The sequence below is a fragment of the Protopterus annectens genome, chromosome 2.part0 (genome assembly GCF_019279795.1).
Source record: "Protopterus annectens isolate FY-2018-M chromosome 2.part0, PAN1.0, whole genome shotgun sequence".
Taxonomy (NCBI): domain Eukaryota; kingdom Metazoa; phylum Chordata; order Ceratodontiformes; family Protopteridae; genus Protopterus; species Protopterus annectens.
Window position 1 is genome coordinate 61,260,814 of NC_056728.1, and position 23,453 is coordinate 61,284,266.

Genomic DNA, 23,453 nt, shown 5'->3' on the forward strand with positions numbered 1-23,453 from the left:
CACACATGAATTGGTTCAGCAATATCCACATTTATGGGGATATAAAATGAAGTACTTGGAGGAGTTTGGATTAAAAAGGATTCTGATGTGGCAGCTAAGGATATGTGGGAAGAGACTAAACAAAAGACAATACAAAATCTGAGAAATCGGAAACTCTGTTATATGGATATGGATAACAAGAAATAAGCAGTTAAAATGTTTTTAGTCCCTTTAATTCTATACACAGGTATGGCATACTTTTATTAACCAGAGGAGAAGTTGTGGATAGCAGTTAATAAACAACTGAAGGGTTTTATCTGGGAAGGGAAGGCAGCAAGAGTCAAGTGGGATAAGCTGAATCTTCTAATAGAACAAGGCGGTCTGGGATTACCCTATTTGAAGCGGTATTTCAGAGCTACACAGTTAAAAGGCTCATAGCACAAGCAGAAACTTACAACTTAAAGTGGAAAGGGATAATGATGAAATGGGTGAATCTCAAGACACAAAGACAGACTAGGATTTCGGATGCAGATCCTTAGGGAGAATAACAACAACATACATAATATTACATTCATAAAGTAGCAGAAAGTATTCTAAGAACTATGCCAACATGGGAACAGAGAAAGGAGATTCAGACAATACAATTAGGGATACAGACAATACACAAGAGGAGGCTGGAATTTACTGGAGAAAACTGGCAAAAAGAACCAAGGTACTGTGAGGAAATAATTACAGAGGGAAAGGTAGTAGAATGGGAAGAGGCCAAGCATTTATTTTGACTGCAGGCTAGAGATTGCCTTCCCTATCAAGGAATGGTATCAGAGTACAGGCAAAGAGAAAAATAGGGGGATGCTAAGGAAAAAAACTGGTAGAGTTTTTAGTAGAATCTAGAACAAACTGCTGTTAAAGGAAAAATTAGTTGAGCATATAAAATATTACACAATAACTAAGAATCAATCAGAGGAGGTTAGAAGGGATTGGGAAGGAAGACTGAATAAGCAATTCACAAAGACACAATGGGGGGATATATGTTTGTCTCCCAAATATGCAACAGAGCCTAGAAGATTTAGGATGCTTTCTTGGAAGTGTTTACATAGGTGTATGTATACCCCAAGTAGACTCCAAAGAATTTTTTCTCAGGGAGACAGAAATTTGGAGGTGTGATAGGGAAGGAGGAGGTAATTGGGAACATATTTTCTGGGAGTGTACTGAGTTGGCAAACTTTAAAAATTCCTTGCAGACTACTGCAACTAAGGAAATGATTTTTTGAGCTCTGATACATAGTAAAGCCTTGCTGAGTCTAATTATGATGGTTTGCATACATATTTTTCTACCCAAAACAGACTTCAGAGAATTTTTTCTTTAAATAGATAGCAAATTCTGGAGGTGTGACGAGAAAGAGAGGTAACTAGAAAAGTGTTCTAGAAATGTAATGGGTTAACAGATTTAAATTCCCCTACAGAATGTTTTGTCAAGACATGTTGGATAATCACATTGTTAGTAATTAAGGGAATGATTCTTTTGAGCTGAGACATAAGCTCTGAACTGCTTAGACATAGTAAGGCCTTACTAAGTTTAATGCTGGTTACCAAAATGTCAAACACTAGAAAATGTAAATAAAAATCTAAATCAACTCTAAGTGAATGTGTAAAGGAGATAAAGGTGGGATCCTTGGAAGAAGAAAAGAGCAAATTGGAAAGAAGTAAATATGACATGTGGGAACAGTACATACAGAATAATGTTCAAGAGGAATGAGGTTTAAGTGAAGTAAATTAACAATTTATGCAATGCCAGAGTGAATGCTAACTGTAAAAGGGGAAATGTATATTGCATGAAAAAAATATTACTATTTTTTTCTTTTACATTAATGTATATGTACATGTCACTGTTTTAGTCAACATCCTTTGAAGCAGAACATGGTCCACCCTATCACTCTTACTCATTGTGATGGCATGCTTGCTGAGACCTGTGGCTATGCATAGGACCCTCGCACTAAACCTAATGTGGGGAACCTTCAAACACTACCACCCTTCTGACAGCATGGTAAGCCCAGGAGTTTTCATCTCAGACATTTTCAGATGGCAGGATTAAACCACTAGCACTAAAGGTAACCGTTGATGATTATCTCCTCTCCAAGACAATGCAACCAATAAAAATGCAGACCTTGGCCAGCTGGCAAGTTAACAGCAATACAAACATATAGCTGACTTGCTTTGAGGCAGTGAATGAAAGATCTTTTCTGAAAGATCAACCAGCATGGAGATTCAAACTATATTAAGGGCAAAAAATAAATGATGGCCTTGGGGGCAGAGTATAATTACAGGGTTGGTATGCAACATCAAAAGCCTGTGCTGGAATTGAAGTTCTGCTTAGGTGAGTGCAGCCATTCCTCAAGGAAAAAAAAATTCTGACTGGTGGAAAGGATGGACTTCATCCCTGGCACAGTGAAGAAGATCCTAAATGTTAGACTTCTGTTTCATGTGTAATTTGAGATCTATCCTACAAACTGGCAAGAGGAAAAGAGACATATTGGCAGTAAAAAAAAAAAAAAGAAAGAAAGGTAAGAGACTGCAAAATATTAGTTTTACAGCCTTTCCATTTATTTTTACACTCCCATACAGAGCTTCTCCAACCCAAATCTTGTGAAAATCACAAAGGTGCTCTTGACATGAGTATGGAAAACATGAAACCCAACTAACATCTTACCTAGAGCTACAGCCTACAGCCCACAGGGTAACGTATACAAACTCACAGGTATCACTAAGAAATGGCTTAGTATGAGCAAGAAAGAAGGGAGGTGTGAGCTCCCAAACTGCTAGAAGAACTTGTGATGGTTTCTGCAGCCCATCCCATTGAAGCTGGTGTGAACAATCCAGCAAGCAACAGCCTGGTGACAAGGGACTGACACCAAAAGGTCATCTGTGAAAGTGAAATGGCTTACGTATAAAGTGACACCATACAGTCCACTGCAACACCTGTATTTTTAGACTTCGGAATAAAACTGAGAAGACTGTGTAATTATCAGTTCCAAGACATACAAGAGGATCAAATTGCTGAATCACTGTTTAGGGTGCAAAAGCAGGATTTCCTGTGCCTTCTCCAATTATGGAAAAATGGCCACTAAATGAAGAGTTTCCAATTCTGTTTCTATAAAGACAATCATCTCATTTGGGAACAGAGAATTCTCTCAGTTTATGCAGACCTCCATTACCAGTATGTGTGGGAGTTTCATAAACAGATAACCAAGACATCCTTTCTCCTAAAAAAATGCCTCTGCGTCTATGGCTAGTACCTCGGTAAACACTCCTGAGCATTAATGAGAGACTAAAAGGCAGCAACCACTACTGAAAGTAAAACCCATCAAGAGTGACCTGAAATAAACTCTTCCAATCCTGTCCAAAAGCCTTAAACTGTATGGGGGTAAACTATAAAACATCTTGGTTCTCTGAGACCTATGTTGGGCCAAAGATAAATTAGAATTCTTCTCTGGCATGCCTAGCACATATATCAACTTACTCCAACAGGGCCACAAAGTGACTGTGCCATCATGTGCATCAATAAAGGAAGTCGAATGCTTAAAGACAGCATATATAGAATCATTCACAAATGGCTCTGTAAGGGGAATCACCTAAGGTTTCACATCCTTCTTGCCTTCATAATGATGTCAGTATTTCTGTGGGGAGATATAGTGGAAATACAGGGCAGTCATCTGTGCACTATATAACCCACAGCATCTCACCACTGAGGGGTCATCTTAATAGGGAGTATAATATCCATCTCAAACAAGAACTTCAATATCTACTGAATCTCCTTCCCAGGTAAATGAGAGGCAAGAAAACTCTGCTCTCACTCAAGCTTCACCGGGGGTGGGGGGGGGGGTGACAGTGCATGGTCTAAATGGTGTTTGAAATAGGCAAGTGCTTGGTGTTACATAACAGGATACAGCCACTAAATGTCAGAGACAGCATGTGAATAAGAGATGAACTAGTCATAGTGGACTTATCATCTGAATTCCTCAAGGTGATCAAAGGCACACTTTTGTTTATCAGGCTGCTACATTACTTCCATAGGCTTTTCAGGCACCACTGGATTTCCATCATATGCATACTGGCCAAGGGAACTGTGGAAATAGAGGATGAGAAGTGGCACATCGGTTTTAAAAACATTCAAGCAGTCATTGCCTTCCATTGGCTTATGCTGCTGAATAACTGACCTAGCTGCAAAGCTTTGTGCTGTTGAAGGAACAGCTTGCTCTGTTTGGTGGCCAGAAAGAATCTCAGAAAGGACTTTTTTTTTTTTTCCCAGTACAAGGCTCAGTTTGTGTACACTGAAGGGAAAATCCCAGAATGAAAAGACAATGCATTCTGCAGCTTTCTACATTTTCTCCTTGGTGGCTGGCTGGATAAGATACCATCCAAACAAATATGTGGATCCTACAAGTTCCTAAGATAACTAAATAATTAGCATCAGAATAGTATGGCTAACAATTTGAGCACAGCAAGCAGACTTAAGGGCAAGCAAATGAAATAAAGTGCTGCTGCTCCACTAGAAATTCAGACAATGATTATGTTCTTTGCGAATGAGTACACGAAAGTACACATTGTTTACATCTTGGGTCACAAAAAAGCTTCTGGATGCAGCAGCAGAAACTGTGCTTGAAAAGGTAGCATCTTAAGCTTGGAAACTCTCTGGATTCTGTTCATCTTGGAGACCTAAAAATAGTCCTCCACAATACCACTATCCAAAACAATAAATAATGATCAAACCGGATTTATATATCATAGACACACACATGACAATATTAAAAGGGTAATTTTTCTTATAGATGTTAATAAAGAAAATAAAGAAACACTCATAATTGGCTTAGATATAGAGAAAGCCTTTGATTTCCTAAAGTGGGACTATTTATTCAAAATCCTACTGCTATTTGAATTTTCTGCATCCTTTGTTCATCTCCTTAAAAAAAAAAGAAATATATATATATATATATATATATATATATATATATATGTGTGTGTGTGTGTGTGTATATACAAATAATTTAGCGTATGTCAAGTTAGTTCCTTTTACCTCTGAATCTATACGTATAACAAAAGGAACTAAACAAGGATGTCCCATGTCACCAATTCTATTTGCTCTAGCTATTGGAATACTGGCAGATTCAATTCATAACAATATAAAAATCAAAGGAATAGATGTTTATGAACAATACAATGCTAAAGTAATGCTATTTGTTGATGACATATTACTTGCATTATCTAATACAAAACAGACATTAAAAGAATAAGATATACTAATTGACAAATTTCACATCACTTCAGGACTCAATTTCAATAAATCAAAATAAAAAAAGAACTGCAGACTAAAGGAGATCATCACAGGGAAACAATAATCTACTTTAAAATATCTAGGAATTGAGTTATGCAAGGATAATAATGAATTAGTCTAAAAAACCTACAATAATAGCATCAACACAATTAAACTCTGTAGAAAAATGGAACAAAATAATATTAACATTTGAAGAGAGACTACAGTTAATAAAAATGGTTTTACTGCCCAAGGTCCTATATATATATATATATATATATATATATATATATATATATATATATATATATATATATATCCTTGGCAATACAACTGTTACCAGAAAGGAATATATGTAAAGAAATAAATTCATGCCTAATAAGATTGTTATGGTTTCCCAAAAGAAACAGAACAGCTTTAATACATCATATCAGACCATGGAAACAGGGAGGATTAAACTTTCCTGATATAGAAGCATATATAAAAGAATCAATATCTAAAATAATCTCAGATTGGATCAGTCCAAATTATTCTGCAAATTGGAAAGAATTACTAACTGTAATAAAAATAAATTTGATTTATAAAAAAATTTCAAACAGATAAAAACAATTTGCAATGGCACGTAAATATGCAATATAACATAACTAAACCCACTAAAAGTCGTATGATTAATTACAGCGACTCATTTAGGAAAATTATTAATGCAAATATAGATTAAAAAATCTGGTTTGATCTTTTAACACCATTTATAGTCACAAAGAACTTTCCACAAAAAACAGAGAAATTATTAACTCCTGGGAACAGAAAGGATTTGTTTGTTGGCTCCAATGTATCAAAGAACTAAAGGTTTTAGATATGCAAGTAATAAAAACAACATACAAAATTCCACAACAGGACTTAAGTAGAATAATTAACAAGTCTTGATTTAAAGAAATACCTAAATTATATATATATATATATATATATATATATATATGTGTGTGTGTGTGTGTGTGTGTGTGTGTGAAATCATATATAATGACTTTGACATGGGAAACAGTATTTCAAAATTTTACAAAATACTGATAAACTATAAAACACCACTTAAAACCTCACATTGGAAATACAGAACAAAAGGGCACAATACAGTTAACTGAAGATATTAAAACAAATATCTTATTATATATAAAATATACATCCTTTACACAATACTGGAACGTTTTTAATTGGAAATGCTTGCACAGACCATTCTTAACCCCACACAAAATCAGTAAAATTAGTTCTTCCATAAAAGAATATGTTGGAGATGTGAGCAAGTGCACAATGCAGATTGAACATTTCTTTGACTGTGTTAAAATTAAGCCATTTTGGAATGGTATTAATACCTTTCTACAAGCTTTATTTAATTAATCATTTTATTTAACTAAAGCTCTTGCATTATTAAATGTGAACGAAGGTCCTCATTTGAATAGGTCAAACATGTATCTAGTATGGACTATACTTGCAATTTCAAGGAAGTGTATAACAAGAAGATGGAATACAAACAAAATACCAACTATGGAAGACTTCTACAGCCTACTGAAGACCACCTCATTATTGGAAATTAAAATTAAAGAACTAAGAATGTATCCAAAGCCATTAATCAACAACCCTTGGGGAAATGTCTTACCGTTGATTGACACTATACAATAACTGATCAGACAATCTGATAACAGATTGGACATAATTATAAAGTAACTGCATGCATTAAGATCTGTTACAGTGTCAGGCTAATGTAAATAGTGTACATAGTTATTTAAGATGTTATGTATAAATACTATGGAATTTATTCAGATGTATCTGAAAAACAAAAAAAAATTTTTGAGAGAAAAAAAAATAATAAAAAGTCTTCCACAGACCATCTCTCTCTCTCTGGAGCTATAAAAAAGTCTAATAACATTTTATTGTTCCTGCAGAAATGCTCTCAACAGCTTCCATCTAAAAGAGATGGGCCAAAATCAATTGTGCTAGCTCCCTCATGCTGGACACTACCACAATCATCATCAATCCCCTTTTTCCCATTTTTCTACATGGGATCTGTGTGTTGAGTCGCCTTCTCTCTCAGTTCAATGTCACTCTCCTACCTTCTTCAACAATCATGCCTGACAGATGCACGTCTTCCTTCACACAATCCATCCATCTCTTTGAAGGATGCCCTTGTTTCCCTCTTGCCTTCTTCCGGTCTATCCCAAATAATCTTCACCATCTGTCTTCTGCTTTCCTGCACATATGCCTGAACCACAGTAATCTGTTCTGTTTGACCTTCTCTGTAACTGGAGCCACTTGGGCGCCTGCTGTGATGTCCTCATTTCTTCTTTTGTACCATGGTTAAGGTGTTTACCTTGCAGACACAAGATACAGGGTTTGATTCTCACAAAGGGGTAATTAGCTAGGCTTAAAATGTCTCACAAGGGTAGTTAGCCTAGTACTAACCTAGGACTCCATAGTGCATATCCTACCACCCATCTCAGACGCTTCATCTCCATCACCTTTAGCTTCCTCAACTGCTCTGCTTTCACTGTCCAGGTTTCTGTACCATATAGTAATACATCCTACTTTTTAACTTCTTTGGCATTCTTTTGTCATGCACTATCTCTGACACACTGTGCTGGCTGGCTGCAGTTCCTACAATTCTAGCTTTGACATATTCATTCAGACTGCACTTCTCAACCACTCTCTCAGGTACCTGAATCTGATAACTTGTTCCACTACATTCCCCTCTATCTTAATTCCCAGCTTCTTTTGATTTCCCCCTTTTGCTGCAATGACAACGGTCTTATCTGTACTCAGTTTCATCCAATGGGCCTACAGTTTTTCACTCCATTTTCCTACCATTTGCTGAAGTTCTTGTTAAGTCTGCCTGTAATGCCATATTGTCTGCATACAACTTTGTTCTGATCTGTCCTCCCTGACCTGTTTACTAATGCAGTCCATCATCAGAATGAACAGTAGTGAGCTCACAGGTGAACCATAATGCACACCTATTCCCATTGGGAAACCCTTTATTGAGCACTCTGAACACTGTCTGTACTTGAGTCTTTGGATAATTGTACATAGCCTGCATTCATTCTACCAATGTTTCTGGCACTTTGAACCGTCACAGGACTGCCCAAATCAACTTCCTTGGGACCTTGTCATAAGCTTTTCCAAGTCTAGGAATGCCTATTTGGACTCTCCACATCTTTAGCTTCTTCTCAACTCTTATGTCTCACTGCAAACATTGGACTGGTTGTGTTGCAACCATCTTACTTTCTACTAAGCTTCATATTTGTTTATCAATCACCGTCTCCAGAATTTTCATACAGTGTGACAGAAGTATGATATCTCTACATTGCCCACAGTTGTGATAGCCCCCACTGTTCTTGTACAGTGACACTAGTATGCTTATTCTCCAGTTATCTGGGATGTGCCTCTCTCCATACTTGTGCATACCCTCAGAAGCCACTTTTCCCCTAACTCACCCAACATCTTGAACATATCCGTTGTAATGAGCCTGCTGTTTTCCCTGTCTTTACTTTCCTTTGTGTCTTTCTTACTTCTTACAGGGTGAGCTCTTATTTCATTGTTGGCTTAGTCTGGGGCAGTGGGATTTTCTTCATCCAGAAGCTGCTGGAAGTACTCTTTCCATCCACCTTTAATGTCGTGGACGTTTGAGTAGGTTGTGCTGTCATCCCATATGAAGGGTGCCTGAGGAGCATCTTCTTTATGTCTGTCTTTGCCTTGCAATCAAATAGTGTTTCTTTTGTTGATCTACTGAGCCATTTTCCTGAAGCTGGAAGAGTGTCTCTAATGCATTTCTCTCTTCATTAATGCAACTGATCACTTAGCCTGGTCTGTCTTTTTCAGCTCTTACTTTTCCTGCACTCCTCCTTTCTTTTGAGATGTTCCCGGACTTCTGCATTGTACCACCAGCTTTTTACATGTACCTTATTTCCATATCTGGCTCAGCCGCGTATATATTATTCTATAGTAGTCACACATACTGGTTTGAGACACTGACATTCTTCTTCAGCTTTACCTACTTCCTCTTCTGAACTCATGCGTACTCTCTCTCTTTCTAAATCTGGTCAAACTTCTAAGTCTTCAGTCTAGTCTGTGTTGACCTCCAAGCCTTAGCTGACTGTAGCAAATCAGTGGTTTATGCTGTGGGCCAACTATTTCACTGGGGATCTCTTGTAATTGCTGATTCTAGCCCAGTACCCTTTCCTTACTAGGAAGAAGTCTACCAGAGTTATATGTTAGCCACTCTTGCACGTAATCTTGTGACTCTCTCTTACTGAACTACACGTTGGCCACCATTAAGCCAGAAGTCTAGAATGGCCTCTCCTTCTTTATTCCAGTTTCTGTACCTATATGGAACCAGGCAGCCTTCATATCCTGTTCTGTCTGCCTGATATGTACATTCAGGTCCTCCGTTATTAACACCAATTTATGATGTCCTACTTTATCTAGTAGGTCTTTCAACTGCTTCCTCAATGCACTCTTCTTCACTGTCAAAACCCTGTTGTGCAGCATAAGCTGCGATTATAAATACTGCCTTTTCCTTACACTGGAGTCTGATAACCATGAGTCTGTCATTAAATCTGCTAACATTGTTCATGATATTCTAACATCTCTCCCTCACCACAATGCCAATACCATTTCTAGTCTGTCCTCTCCCTGAGTAGTAGACTCTGGGTCCAAAGCCAAGTGGCTTTGCTGCACTACCCTTCCATCTTTTCTCCTAATACAGAGGATGTCCAGCCACCTTTTATCATCATGTCATTCACTTTCGATCTCCTTCCTGCCAGTGAACCTATACGGAATGTAGCAATCATTTCAAGTTTCACAGCTGATTAGTTTTATGCCCAGAGTTGTTCCAGGTAACCCAATCTGGGCAACTGGACACTGACCAGCGAGTAGCTTACTGACCCACGGTTACTGGGTTTACAGTGGGAACATACTGCCCAAAAGGAGCATAGACTCCTCCCACATTTAGCATGGGTTGCTGATGAAGGTTTGAGTAGGCAGGACCCTCCACACACACATCACTGGCAAATATCCTGCTCATTTTTGGCAACATTAGTCAAAACGACTGAATTAACTAAAGCCAATGTTTACAAAGTCAAATGGTTAGCCCTGACATGGTGTGCAATACACAACTACAATCATCAATGGCACCAAACCCACATAGACTATTTACACACTTTAGAAGCTATATGAGTAATCCTTGTAATTCTATCCTTCATGGCCTCATTTTGTACCTCAGAGCTAGGTCCCCAAATTGCCTGGAATCTTTCCTTAGCACTCTATGTTAAACTCTGAGTTTACCACTCAGAAGGCCAGGGCTGCCAACATTTAGCGGAGTCTATCCAGGAACCTGTGCTCCTTGTAAATATGTAATGAGTGTACTGAGCCCTGCAATAAGCTTTGGGCCCTTAGTGGCACCCAAGAAAACTACTGCCAGACTCAACAGGATTTCTGTAGAGGAACAAAAGATTCTTCAGCCCAGCAGTATCTGTTAAGGCTTCTTGGGGCCGCAGTTTGTAAATCTCACCCTAACAAGGCTGATTCTAAGCCAACTTTAAAGGCCCAGAAAACCAGTGGTACTTTTGTATGCTTTAATTCATCAAGCCCCAAGAGGGTCCAGTTATTTTTGGTGGGAGCTGGATACTTCTTTGGTCTGTGACCTAAAGTATTTTCATATTAATTTCAATATTTCTTCAAACATGTTACATTGGAGGGAGAAGGAAGCCCAACAAGATGGTCTCCTCATAATCTACATCACAGTAAAGAGAAGAACTCAACTGAACAGGCCAAATCTTCCTCATTTAATACAGAGTTTAAAGAATCAAAAGGATAATAATATTTTACTCGCACTTGAGAGGTCCTTGAGGTTGATGGCTGATCTGCCTGTGCACTAATCCTAACCCAAGCAAGATAATCTCCTAGGCAAACCTGTGGCGAAGGAAGAAGCTAAACTCCCATAGCCAGACACACAGCCCTCCAGAAACTGTCATCCACATGAACAGAAAGCAACTCATCTTGCCAATGAGAAAGAAGGTCAGCAAGCATCAGAGAAGTTGAGCATTCAGCAGCCTATTCTGTTTAGATGGTAGGAACAGCCCAAGATGAAAATCCATATGATGACACAGTCTGAAAAAAGAAGGTTGGATACCCTTTGTGGTTGGTTGGAAAAAAGTTGCTCAGCAAGGATATCTAAACAGTTTCACCAGGGATATTGCTATTAACACTACCTAATGTCATACTGTTTGCCTGCAAACAGATTGTGACAGGTGGGGGACAAAAGTTACACACTGCAGAAGCATACAGGGGAAAATAAATCAACACCCCTCTCAAAGACTGCCACCCTCACAAATCGGTGGGGCTGACGAGATCTTGGCAGCCTGACAGTCTCTGCCTGCTGCCTCTTTAGAAACACAGAAATGCCTAATAATATTGTTAAACACTTTTCTGACTTCTTAGAAGCAACTTTCACATGATGTGGCAGGAGACTGGCCCAATGCTACTAGTTTCTTGTATTTGTGGAAGGCCTTGAGGTTGCTGGTCCTCCCCATGGAGCATCTTCCTGTTAAACGCTGCAAGTGCTCACAGGTAGAGATATTGTCCGGACACAAAAAAGACACAGCAAAATAAATTGTTTGGTGGAATTTGTCTTCTTCAGTAACATATATTAATTATTTTTTTCTAGTGATGTCCTGGACCTCAGATTAAGACAATGCAAAAAATGTACATTCAAAATTCAGAAATTCAGTTATTAACCAATCACAACTGAAAAATGCTACGTATGAGAAAGATTTCCAAGAGAGTACTGCTCTCTCTCTTGAAGTCACCTAGAAGTACAAATGGGAAACTGTGTCTAGTCCAAAAAAAGAACTGAAGATGGCATGGGCTGCTCTCCCTTTTTAGTCACGCATCACCTATCACCTGCCATCTCACAACTGGGAGGACATCATTTCTACAACTGGGAAATCGAAAAGCTCTGGAAGCCAAACTGAAAGGTAGAGGTATGCCTGTGGATAATTTGCATGAAGAAGGAACGGGCCTGCAGCAGTGAATATTGCAAATAACATCTATTCAATCCTCTTAGGCTATGTTACTGATGCTGCCTAAAAGTCAATGCAAAGTAAAGGAAACACTGGATAAAAAAAAATTGCAGACCCAGAAACATTATTGTGACCAGAAAGAAAAATTACCATTACGACAGATGTTCTTCTCTTCTCTGTTGCAGTATTCTTTACATGAAGGAGTTGCTTGCCACTGCAACAACCCAACATTAGCCAGTATATCAAAGTCTTTTACTACCTTAGGGTGTGCGGTACGTCTGATGTAGGCCACTATCAGGCATCAGCCATAAAAGAGACATACACGTGCACCATCCTCAGAACTGAAGCCCCAGGTGGAGAGAGGGAGTCTAAGGGAAACAGGATCAATGTATCCAAGAATACCAGGAAGTGGGGGAAGGAGGGTGGGACAGAATACTGCAACAGAGAGAGGAGCACCTATCGTTATGGTAAGTTGTTACACAACTAATCTATATCCTTCTATTAATCTGCTGCATTATTCTTTACATGAAGGAGAATACAAAAGCTCATGCAGAAAGAAAGGGAAGAGGAACTGGCACAGCAGTTCTTCAGGAAGCCATGGAGAATGGTCCTGGGAAACCCTGCCCTAGATCTGGAGATGGAATCTAGTTTATGTTTTGTGAAGGTGTGGACAGATGTCTAAGATGCTTTTAAGATAGAGTTGGTGTACAACCTTTCAGGAATGCCCCTGAGGAAGACAATGCTTTTGCAGACAGAGCTCTGACTGAGCCTGGAGGAGCTTTACCATGGTGGGGATAGCAAAAGGCAATGGATTTGGAGATCTAGTTGGAGATGGTTTGTTTGGACACAGGCAATCCCAAAGCCCTGGGGTGGAAAGATACAAATAGTTGGTCCAATTTTCTAAAGGGTTTGGTCTTGTGTATGTAAAACCAGAGTTGCCCGTGTACATCAAGAGTATGTAGGATACTCTCACTATTGTTCTGGTGAGAGAGGAAAAAGGTGTGGAGATGAATGGCCTGGTTTAGAGACAATTCAATAACTACATTAGGCATGAATGAGGGGTTGGTTCGAAGGGACTCTGTGTATGGACAGAAAAGGAGGAGACGTCATAAGGGCTTGCACTTCTGATACCTGCCTGGCGGAGGCAATAGCCACCAGGAGGTGTCCAAGTACAGTGTTTGAGGGAGCTAGAAGAGCCTGGCTCAAAAGGCATTTGAGTAAGTTTCTCTAGAACAAAATTAAGGTCCCAAGGTGGACCGACAGGTCTCCTGGGAGGCATAACGTGGAGGACGCCTTTAAGGAATTGTTTGGTTTCGAATCTGAAAGCTAGAGGTGGGTGAAAGTGGCAGACAAACAGAGATAGCTGACAGATGTTCTTTCATGGAGGAATAAGCTAAGCCTGCATTAAGCAATTCACACAGATATGACAGAACCATATGGGGGGGATCTGCCATAAGCAGGTCCTGGTTTCTGGCAAGACACCAAAGGGAAAATCTCCTCCATTTAGAAAGGTAAGAATTTATGGTAATAGGTTTCCTGGCCTTCTGGAGGACTTGAAGCAAATCCTTAAAAGAAAGGTATCTGAAAAGAATCAGGGCTCTATCACCCGCAGGGTCAGTTGGAGGGTCTCTAACTGTGGGTGGATGAGTAAGCCTTTGTTTTGTGTGAGTTGGTCCACTCTGTGAGGTAACTAGTGGTGACTGCCCTTGGCTAGATGAAGTAGGAAGGGGAACCAGTGTTGTCCTGGGCCAATAGGGGGTCACCAGCAAGGTTCTTGGTTTGTCTTGTTGAATTTTCTGCAGGACTTTCAGAATGAGTGGGAAAGGGGTAAATGCATAAAGGAGTTTCCCATTCCAAGAGATTGATAGGGCACATCCACTTTCCATGCTTCAGGATGAGGTTCTCCGACAGAAAATTTTGGAAGTTGCTCAGGGGGAAGCAAACCTATGAAACTATGAAACTATTTGTGGAATACCCCTCTGGTAGACAATGTCCAAGAACATATCCCTGTGAAGCATCCATTCATGGGCCTGTTGTTCTGTATCTGTTCAGAATGTCTGCCACAGTATTTTGATTGGAATGGAAGTTATGTATGAATAAAAGCCTTTTCCTTATTGAGCTACAAGCACAGGTTGGATTGTGCGCTGTTTTGCAGAACTGGGGGAAAATATTTCCTCTTCTTTTGGTGGTTGGGGGATACCCTTGAAGGGGGCACAATGTGCCAGACCATGAAGTATCCCCTCTTGATGATGCATAGGATCCAGAACTTCCAGAAGTCTTGAATGGTGAGTTCCTAGGATGTAAGGGAAAGGGCAAGGTGCAGGTAGAGGGGGAGGGTGCCCAGATTGCCTGAGGAGTCAAGAAGAAGAGCCTGTCCTATCAGTAAAGGGCTGGTTAGCGAGCTGGGATGAAGATGATGTAGAGGAAAACTGGAGTTTTCTTGGACCCCTTTTGGGGTTTTGTTTGGGGGGGGGGTTGGGATTGCCTGCATACAAAGACCTGTTTTGCAGAGTAATTCCTGTGGAATTTAGACACTGGGGAGAACAAAACGTTCTTAAGGTCTTTTAGTTCCTTGCTCTTTTCTTGCAGGTATCTGAATACTTCTGCAGAGGTTTTGCCAAAAAGAAAGGAATTGTCCAAGGGGACATCCATTAGTTTTGCTTTTATGTCCTCAGGGAAAGGCTGAAGCCTTAGCCAGTGAAATCTTCTTAGGGCAGAGGAAGAAGCTGCAGCTTGTGAGGTGGTCTCTACAACATCATAGTTGCATTTAATCGAATGCCTGGTTACCTGACAGGAAGTAGCAATAAGACAGGATGACAAGGCCCTGTTCTCAGAGTCTGGCATATCTGACACTAGCTTGGAAATCTGAAATAGGAGCTCCAGATTGTACTTGGTCATATGGGTCTGGTTGGCTGTTAAATACTCTGAAAGCTAAGGTGGCAGAGATTTAAAGTTTCTTGCCCAACCTCTCCAAATGTCTACTATCCTTGTCCAAAGGGACATGGGAACTTGAAGGAAGTGACCTGGATACCTGAACCGAGGCTACTGAAATCACAGAGGAGTCTGCCACAGGGGCCTTGAAAAGGAAACTGCAGTCCTTAGGTACTCTGTAGCATTTGTCCAGCTTTTTCGAAGCTGGAGGCTGAGAATCAGGGTGAGTGGAAGTGGATGTAAAAACATCTTAAAAAGCCTGGGATGACTGGAGGAATGACAGAAGGGCTAGGGGACTGTACTTGGAGAAGGTCATAATAATGTTTTTGGACCTCAGACATCTCTGTACTGTCCCACTTAAAATGATCTTGCATCTTAGAAATAGTCTCCCTAAAGGAAATTACCTCCATAGGAGATTCTGTTCCATTCGAATCTTCTTCAGGGGAAGTAGTTTAAGGGCAAGGGGATCTGGAATGACTAGTCCAGTGAATCACTGTCCTCTTCAGATGAGGAATCTTCCTCTGAAGTGGCTTGAGGGCTGTGTCTTTTCTGAGGGGAGGTAGGCCAGGCAGTAGGGGAAGCTGGCCGACCTGAGGGAGGCCTGAGCACCATGAGTGTCTTAAAAAGACCTTGTGTGAAATTGTGCCATTCCTTCTGTGGGTCTGGGGTGGAGAGACACGTTTAGTTTTTTTGTTTCTTCTTTGCAGAGGTATCCATGCAATGCGAAGGAGGAGGACCAGATGTAGGCCTACATTCGACCAAGTCCGAATCCATGTCCTCTCTAGCCATGATCTGAGTAATTCCTCTGGGACCTTTAGACATGAAGAGCCTGGGTTCTCCCTGGACATCAGGAGTTGATGTCTGTGTTGTCTCTCTGGACATGCATACACATCCGGTACCAAGGCAGCCTGCAAGACTGGCTCGGGCTGTGGGTCTGGATTCCTGACATAGTATGTCACCAAGCTCTCATATGCTTCAAGAGATACTTCTATATCCAGAGGCGCAGCTTTGGCTTTAGGCCTTGTTTTTTTGACCTTATGCTTAACAGGCTCTGTTGCCGGTTCCCAGGAACGTTCCATTGAGCTCTTAGCTAAAAGCTCAAGGCATTGATTTTCCAACAGAGAGGGACAATAACAGACTTTGGAGGGTCTTGGGCACAAAAGACTGGCAAATTGAACAGTTTTTATGGTCGTGTCGGGCCAGACATAGAAAGGGCACTGGGAATGACTATCCTTGCATGGAATCTGTCTTCCACAGTCACACTTCCATTTCCTGGATGACAATAACCTCAACCAAAAATCAGGCAGCAGTGAAAGACAAAAAAGGATTACCCCAATGGGGCACTTATCTTTCATAGAAACAAGTGATTCCACCAGCAAAGCGACGTCCGGGACTGGCAGCAAAGAAGTTCTGAGGATGGTATGCATATACGTCTCTTCTATGGCTGATGTCTGATAGTGGCCTATGTCAGACGTTCCACACACCCTAAGGTAGTAAAAGACTTTGATATACTGGCAGATGTTGGGTTGTTGCTTTGGCAGGCAACTCCTTTATGTAAAGAATACTGCAATAGATGAACAGAAGGACACCTGCAAAAGACAGAACTGAAGGCTGGAGACAGTATAAATACAAAAGACTTCTAGCTTGCAAATGAAATAGTTGGCCAAACAGCTAAACCAGGGTTATGTGTAATTAATGGGAAAACTGAAAAGCTGCACAGGAAGAAGCACAGAAAATGTACAACATAAAACTGTCAAAGTTCACAGAAAAGAAACAGGACTGTCACAATATACACTTATTTAACTTATATATTTTTAAGCTCTCAGAATTTGACCACTGACTATCCCCCAACAGGCCTCTCCCTGTCCACATGGTCTACCACACCAAAGTAGCATTCCTTGTAATAACTCCAACATAGGTCTGGGATCAGTGAAGAAATCAAGGGACCATGGGGTAGTATCACACTGCTGTCAATAAGTTTCCTTCTTAAGGATCTGCCACCTACACATGCCCAGGTTTAGGCAAGCAATGGGTTTATGCTAGCATATCGTCCACAACTCTGACAGCAACTCAACCTCAGTCCTGAAACTGGTGAAGTTGGGAATGAAACCAGCGAGGAAACAAAAGCATGCAAGTATGTGACCTCCTGATGGCACTTGAAATATTAATGGAACAAGCAATATGGTAGTGTCCAAAAACCATCAATGGGAAGTACTGCTGCTACAAGTGGAGGAAGCTCTGTTGCTGAAGACTCTCTTAACAGGATAACATAGATCACTGGTGCCAAAATAGCTGACAGCTCAGATAATGCCATGACCCATGAACAAAGTGGATTATTTTTGTATGGTCTTTGGCCTTGGTGCTAGGGGCATTCTAACATACCATGATGCTGATAAGGTATCACCACAGAATATGGAAAGGCATTAGAGGCAGCAGTAGAAACAGCTGACATGACCTCATTAGCAAACAGCCTTTGGAAATGTTAAACCATAGAATACTAGGTTTATGGCTCGATTAAAAAGACGGCCAAACAAAATCTTTAGGATGCAGTATCAAGCAGCTGTAAATCTTCCACCTACCTATCAGCTTCATAACCCTGAGAGCAAATTACATGCTCAAACTTGTCAAAGATTTTGAAATGCCATGGTTTGACATTTATTTCTAACAGCTGTCAGAAAGTAATGGCAACTGAAAGGCAAAGTCTACGCCTGACTGCTTACTTATTTTTTCAATTTGAAAACATAAGCCAACCTTTTTTGAAAGTTGTGGACCTGTAGCAAATACCATATGTCTACTTACCATGGCAGTTGACAGCTGTCAAAATAGATGTAAAGCTATGGCAGTTTAAAGTTTAAAAAAATCAAATTCTTGTAGTTGATCAATTCTTTTGACAGATGTCAGATCAATAAATGTTTGCTAACAGAAATTTACTAATAACTAATACAAGTTTGAATGCTCTCAAACAAGGAACTCTTTTCCCTATCTTTCAACCACACAACAGACTCTCAGACACATACATGCACACAAACGCAAACACAAGAACACCCTGACAAGCATACAAATTTGCAATAGTTTATACATATTCACCATTATCTAGTATATAGTCATCACCCCCCCCCCATTTTTAAATCTAGACATCTTGTACAATATGTGAAATATATGAACTATTTCACTATGAATAAAGGAAGGGAACTACTTTTTTATAAAATAATTTCAAAAACAGACAAAAACATTTCAAATTACAAAGCCATACAATAACAGGCCATCTGCAAAGTACAATATTGTCCTCTAAGTTGGGCATTATAATGAAATAACATACTATTCTGAAATGGAAGGCACTCTACTTGCAGCAGTAGGCCTCACCACAACCATATGTGGTCTGTTATTTCCATATAATGCCCACTTATTGTCAGGTATAACTGCTTATTTATTAACCCATGTTCATAGGTAGGTACTAGGCTATCGGCCCTAGGGCCCATACAAGCCTAGCCAAAAAATGTACCCTGGCTTTCGCGACCCAAGAAAATTATTTTCCTGTGCCCCTGTCGAGCAGAGCCACAGAAGTGATCCTCGGGATGAATTTCCCATTTCCCATCCAATCATCAAGATTTTTCTTGAAGAGTGCTAATGAGGAGCTCTGTTTGACATAGATAGGTATTCTGTTCCAGAGTATGGGAAGTCTCTGGGACAGGAATCTATTCCTCCAGCATGTATGTTAGGCAGAGATCGCCCCTGAGTAGGCGATATGCGATGGAATAAAGCTGTTGTTTTTTGAGACGGTCTGCATAGGGCATCTGTTTGAGGCCAGTAATCCTCTTTGTGAGGTATTTCTGTGTATTTCCAGTTGATGTAGATGTCTTGTGAGGTACATACCAAAAGGGGTGTTGTACTCTATAATGGGTCTAATGAGTGATGAGTAGAGAGGAACAATGACCTCTTTTTTTTCCTGGATGAGAATCCTTTTGTGATGAGATGAGCCACGTAGAAGGATTTCCTGACCACTGTGGCGATGTGGTTATCAAAGGAGAGACTACTGTCCACCTGTGTCCCAAGGTCTCATCACATTTTCGGCATTAAGTAGACTACCAGCTATGTGGTAGTTCATGAGTACAGAGTTTTTACCAAAGGGGATGACAATACACTTTTTGGCATTGAGCTTCAGGCCATGGCTTTGACACCAGGTATATGTCTCAGTGAGGCCCTTTTGTAGTTTGTCCACATCGTTAGGAGTTTTGATTATGGCTCCTAGTTTGCAGTCATCTGCAAACTTTGTTAGCCAAAGACCTTCTGTGTTGGCCTGCACTTCAGAAGAGTAGATACCAAACAGGAGAGGACCCAGGACTGAACCCTGTGGTACTCCACTTGTCAATGGTCTGATGTCGGATTTGGAATCCGCTACTTTCACAGTGTGGGTTCTGTCCATGAGCCATTTGGCAACCCATCTTGTGACATTGGGATTTATACCTAGTTTAGTGAGCTTATCTATAATTCCAGAGTGGGGGATGGTGTCGAAAGCTTTGGCGAGATCTAGATAAGCTGTGTGAACCATTTTACCCTCATCTATGGCTTTGGTGACTGCTTCAAAGAAGTCAATCAGGTTTAGGAGACATGATCTACCTTTTACAATTCCAAACTGGGTAGGGTCCAGAGTTTGGAGATTACCAATGTCTTTGTTTATGAGTTCCATGATGATACGTTCCATAGCCTTGCAGACCAGGCTCGTCAGGCTAATGGGGCGGTAGTTCCCGGGGTCCGTCGTGGCTCCCCCTTTGTGGAGTGGGATAACCGTCGTGGTGCACCATTCAGTGGGTACAAAGCCTGAGGTGAGGCTATGACTGAACATGGTACTTAGGTAGGGTGCAAGTTCATTCTGTAGTTCATGTAGAATGCAGCCTGGGATATTGTCAGGTCCTATGGATGCTGTGTTCTTGGCTTTGGAGAGTGTGTTTTTTACCTGTGCAGCCGTGATTATAGGAACTTTGTATTCTTCCGGTATAGAGATGGGCCCTCTAGGGGGTGAGAGGGGGTAAAGTTAGCACTGAACCTATCTGCTAGGATGTTGGCAATATCAGTTGGTTCTGTATATTTAGTGCCATTGTGCTGTAACTAAGAGCAGATCTGAGTGTTCCCATTTAGATTCTTGACATAGCTATAGAATGCTTTGTGGTTATCTTTAGAGTAAGTGGCAATTTTGTTTTCGTAACTAGCTTTGGAGGATTTTATGAGGGATCTCAGCTTCTTACTGAGGTTGACCAGGGAGTTCCTCCAGTCATGGGATTTTAATCTTTTTTTGCAACAGTTTCTTTCTTCTGTTGTAGAGTTTGTTTATGGCAGAGGACCACCAGATTGGCTTCCTTTTTTGGAGGATAACATCTTGGTTCTATTAGGGATAGCATGATCCACGCACTCGTGTAAGTGCTTATAAAGTGCATTTGTGTAGGATTCGGCAGTCATACCTCTATTGTCTGTCTGCATGGGTGTCATGAAGTTTGCCACTTCTGAAGTGTGAAGAAAACCTAAGTGGAAACCTGAAATGATTTAGGAAATCAAGGAAATGGAAGGAAGTCTATACACAAAAACTGCTCTTCCAGATGTTTAGAAGAGCAGCCACTGAAGGAACCACTGCTGTACACCTGATGCTGGAGTCATTGGTGACTGGGAAGACATACGGATCAATGAAATCATGCCAGAATAGCAAAAATACTGGAAAGGTAACCAAATAATTAATGCAGTACTTGTATGCCTGCCTATTTTTAACTCAGTTGAAGTAGCCATTACAAAAATAAGGTATGACACAAAAATTACCTATTCCCAAAGTAAATGCTTCAGCTACTAGTGATTCAACAGCATACATATCAAAACTGCATCTTTAACACTGCTTTAACTTTATACAAAGTGTCAACTTTTACAGATTATTAGACAATAATTTCATTTCCATGGTAAATGCAATGATTCACATTCTATTTAGAAAGAAATAAATGGAGACATTTACAAAATACTCAAACTTAAGTCAAACAAAAAATGATATGCAAAACATTTCAGTGTGAAAACAGACAATTTCTTCTCAGTTTTACTGCACTGTTTACTTATACCAGAGTGTATGACTGAAAACGATAAATGATATGAAGAGCTTCTCCAATGGGTCGTCTCCCTGCTACAATGTTCATAGTTGAAAACTTAAGAGTGGTAACATACTGAGCTACTAAGTTTAACAAATAAAGCTAAACCACATTAAGGAATGGAACACAGACGCTAATTAATTCACTTTGGGCCATGTAAAAAATCAAAGAACTGGGTATTTCGACACGTGTCTAAAACTAGTTTATTATCACTATCACAATAAGTTTATTTTGTGTATTATTACAAAAAATGACTTAAAGTGACTGCTTACTTACACAGCTCATAAAAGATGGACAATCTGAGTAAACAGATGCTAAAGTAATTTTTGTTGCAGCACAAAACTCTCATACAGACACATTAAATTAAAAGGCAAGTACTATGTACCTGGGTAGTATAAACAAGCCAGACAGCACAGCAAAACTATTACAAATTGATTTACAGTGGTGGCATAAAGGAATAAAGCCATAACTAAAGACCATCTGATGAGGGTTCAATTAGCAGCTCAGGCGAGTGACAGAGCAGCAGGGAAGGATGGGTGAACCTTTCCTGGATGGGAGGGCGCTCAACACTGATGCTCCCTAAGGGGAGGTATAGTCTAAATAGGGAAGTTTCACTAAGACAGACAACAAGCATGGGTGGCAGGGAAAGGGAGTTGCATTGAAAAAATAAGAAGCCCCCCCCCCTCAACATGGAAGCACAGATGACGGAGTCCCCAAAATGTCATTAGGATCTAACACTGGTACAGTCAAGGGGGTTAGTAGGATGGCTGGCAGTCCTGGGCTGGAAATGGGGCACAGGGGCTCAGCCAGTAAGATGAGGTCTCTGGGGACTAAAACAAGAAGGTATAATATAATATAATAGGTTATTTCATGCACAAAAAGGGAAATTTGCTCGCAGTAAAATGACCAGCAAGGGCAGGCAGCCTAGTACTTGCCTATAAGGAATTTGGAGGACTTCAAACTTGAACATCTCATTAATTTAATATTTTTTTAAAAGCATGATCTGCCTCATTTGTAGTATTAGACATGTTCCTGAAATTCCATTTAGTGGACTACATTTCTGTGCTCTTACATTTTCATGTCAAATGTTCAGAATGTCGGTCTTCATTCTGGTTTCTTACTTTCCTAACAATTCTGTAAATAGACACAGACTACTCTAGACCATATAATCATCAGCAGACTGTTCTTTTGTGTGAACCATAATGTCCTATATTTACTTTTAAATACACATACTCACGGAAAACATAATTCTTATACCATACAGCACTGTAAGAATCTCTCTATAGTAACAAGATAGGCTCCAGCATCCAAGGGCCTTGAAATGCATCGGCAGCATCGTGATAAATGAGTTCCAGCCAGCCATGGAAGCCAGGACTATGCAGCCAGCAAAGCTGACAAAGCAAGCCAGTGTCACCTAATCATCCCAAATCTCTCTAAGGACTATTACATTTCTAAAGCTAAACCTCTTCCATCATGTTTCATCAATCTGTCAGAAAAGTTATTTCTATTTGGCATAAAACTTCTAGTTTCCAATATATTAATATCCCAAAAGTGCACAACACCCATCAGTGTACCATTAAGAGACAGTTTCAAACCCCCTGTGCACATGCACCAAAATATGTCCTACTGTGCCACCAAATTATTTTACACTGTAAACAGTTCCATCTTGCTCACCTGGTCTTTGTTGTGATGCATCCCCGGACTAACCTGGGCAGGCATTTCTAAACTCAGTCCAGAGAGTCTATGTTTCGTCTGAAATCTGCTGACCACATCTGTATTCAGTAATCCAAAGGAGGAGTCACACAGCTTTTTGGAATAATCACATCTCTGGATCTGCTGACAACATTCCTTAAAATTACCCAGTTATCAATACAGATGTGCATCTAAGCTTCAGGTAATGCTCTGAGCTCTGTAACATCCATTTGTGTTCTACACAAAGTTGTTCTATAGACACATTTGAAATACATAAAAGTTATTACACTTAAAACTGTGTTTTAAGGCAGCATATTATACACATTGCAGTCCGATCTAGTAATGCCCAAAGCAGCCAGTA

General features: G+C 40.2%; 1 protein-coding gene across 1 annotated transcript in view; it reads right to left on the reverse strand.

Moving 5' to 3' along the window:
• LOC122792959 (germinal-center associated nuclear protein-like) overlaps positions 1–23,229 on the reverse strand; it is a 789,847-nt gene extending 766,618 nt beyond the window's left edge. Inside the window, exon 1 of the mRNA XM_044060552.1 lies at positions 23,075–23,229. Coding sequence (XP_043916487.1) covers positions 23,075–23,119 — 45 coding nt within the window. The 5' untranslated portion in view covers positions 23,120–23,229. The remainder of the gene's footprint in view (positions 1–23,074) is intronic.
• Positions 23,230–23,453: the final 224 nt, after the last annotated feature.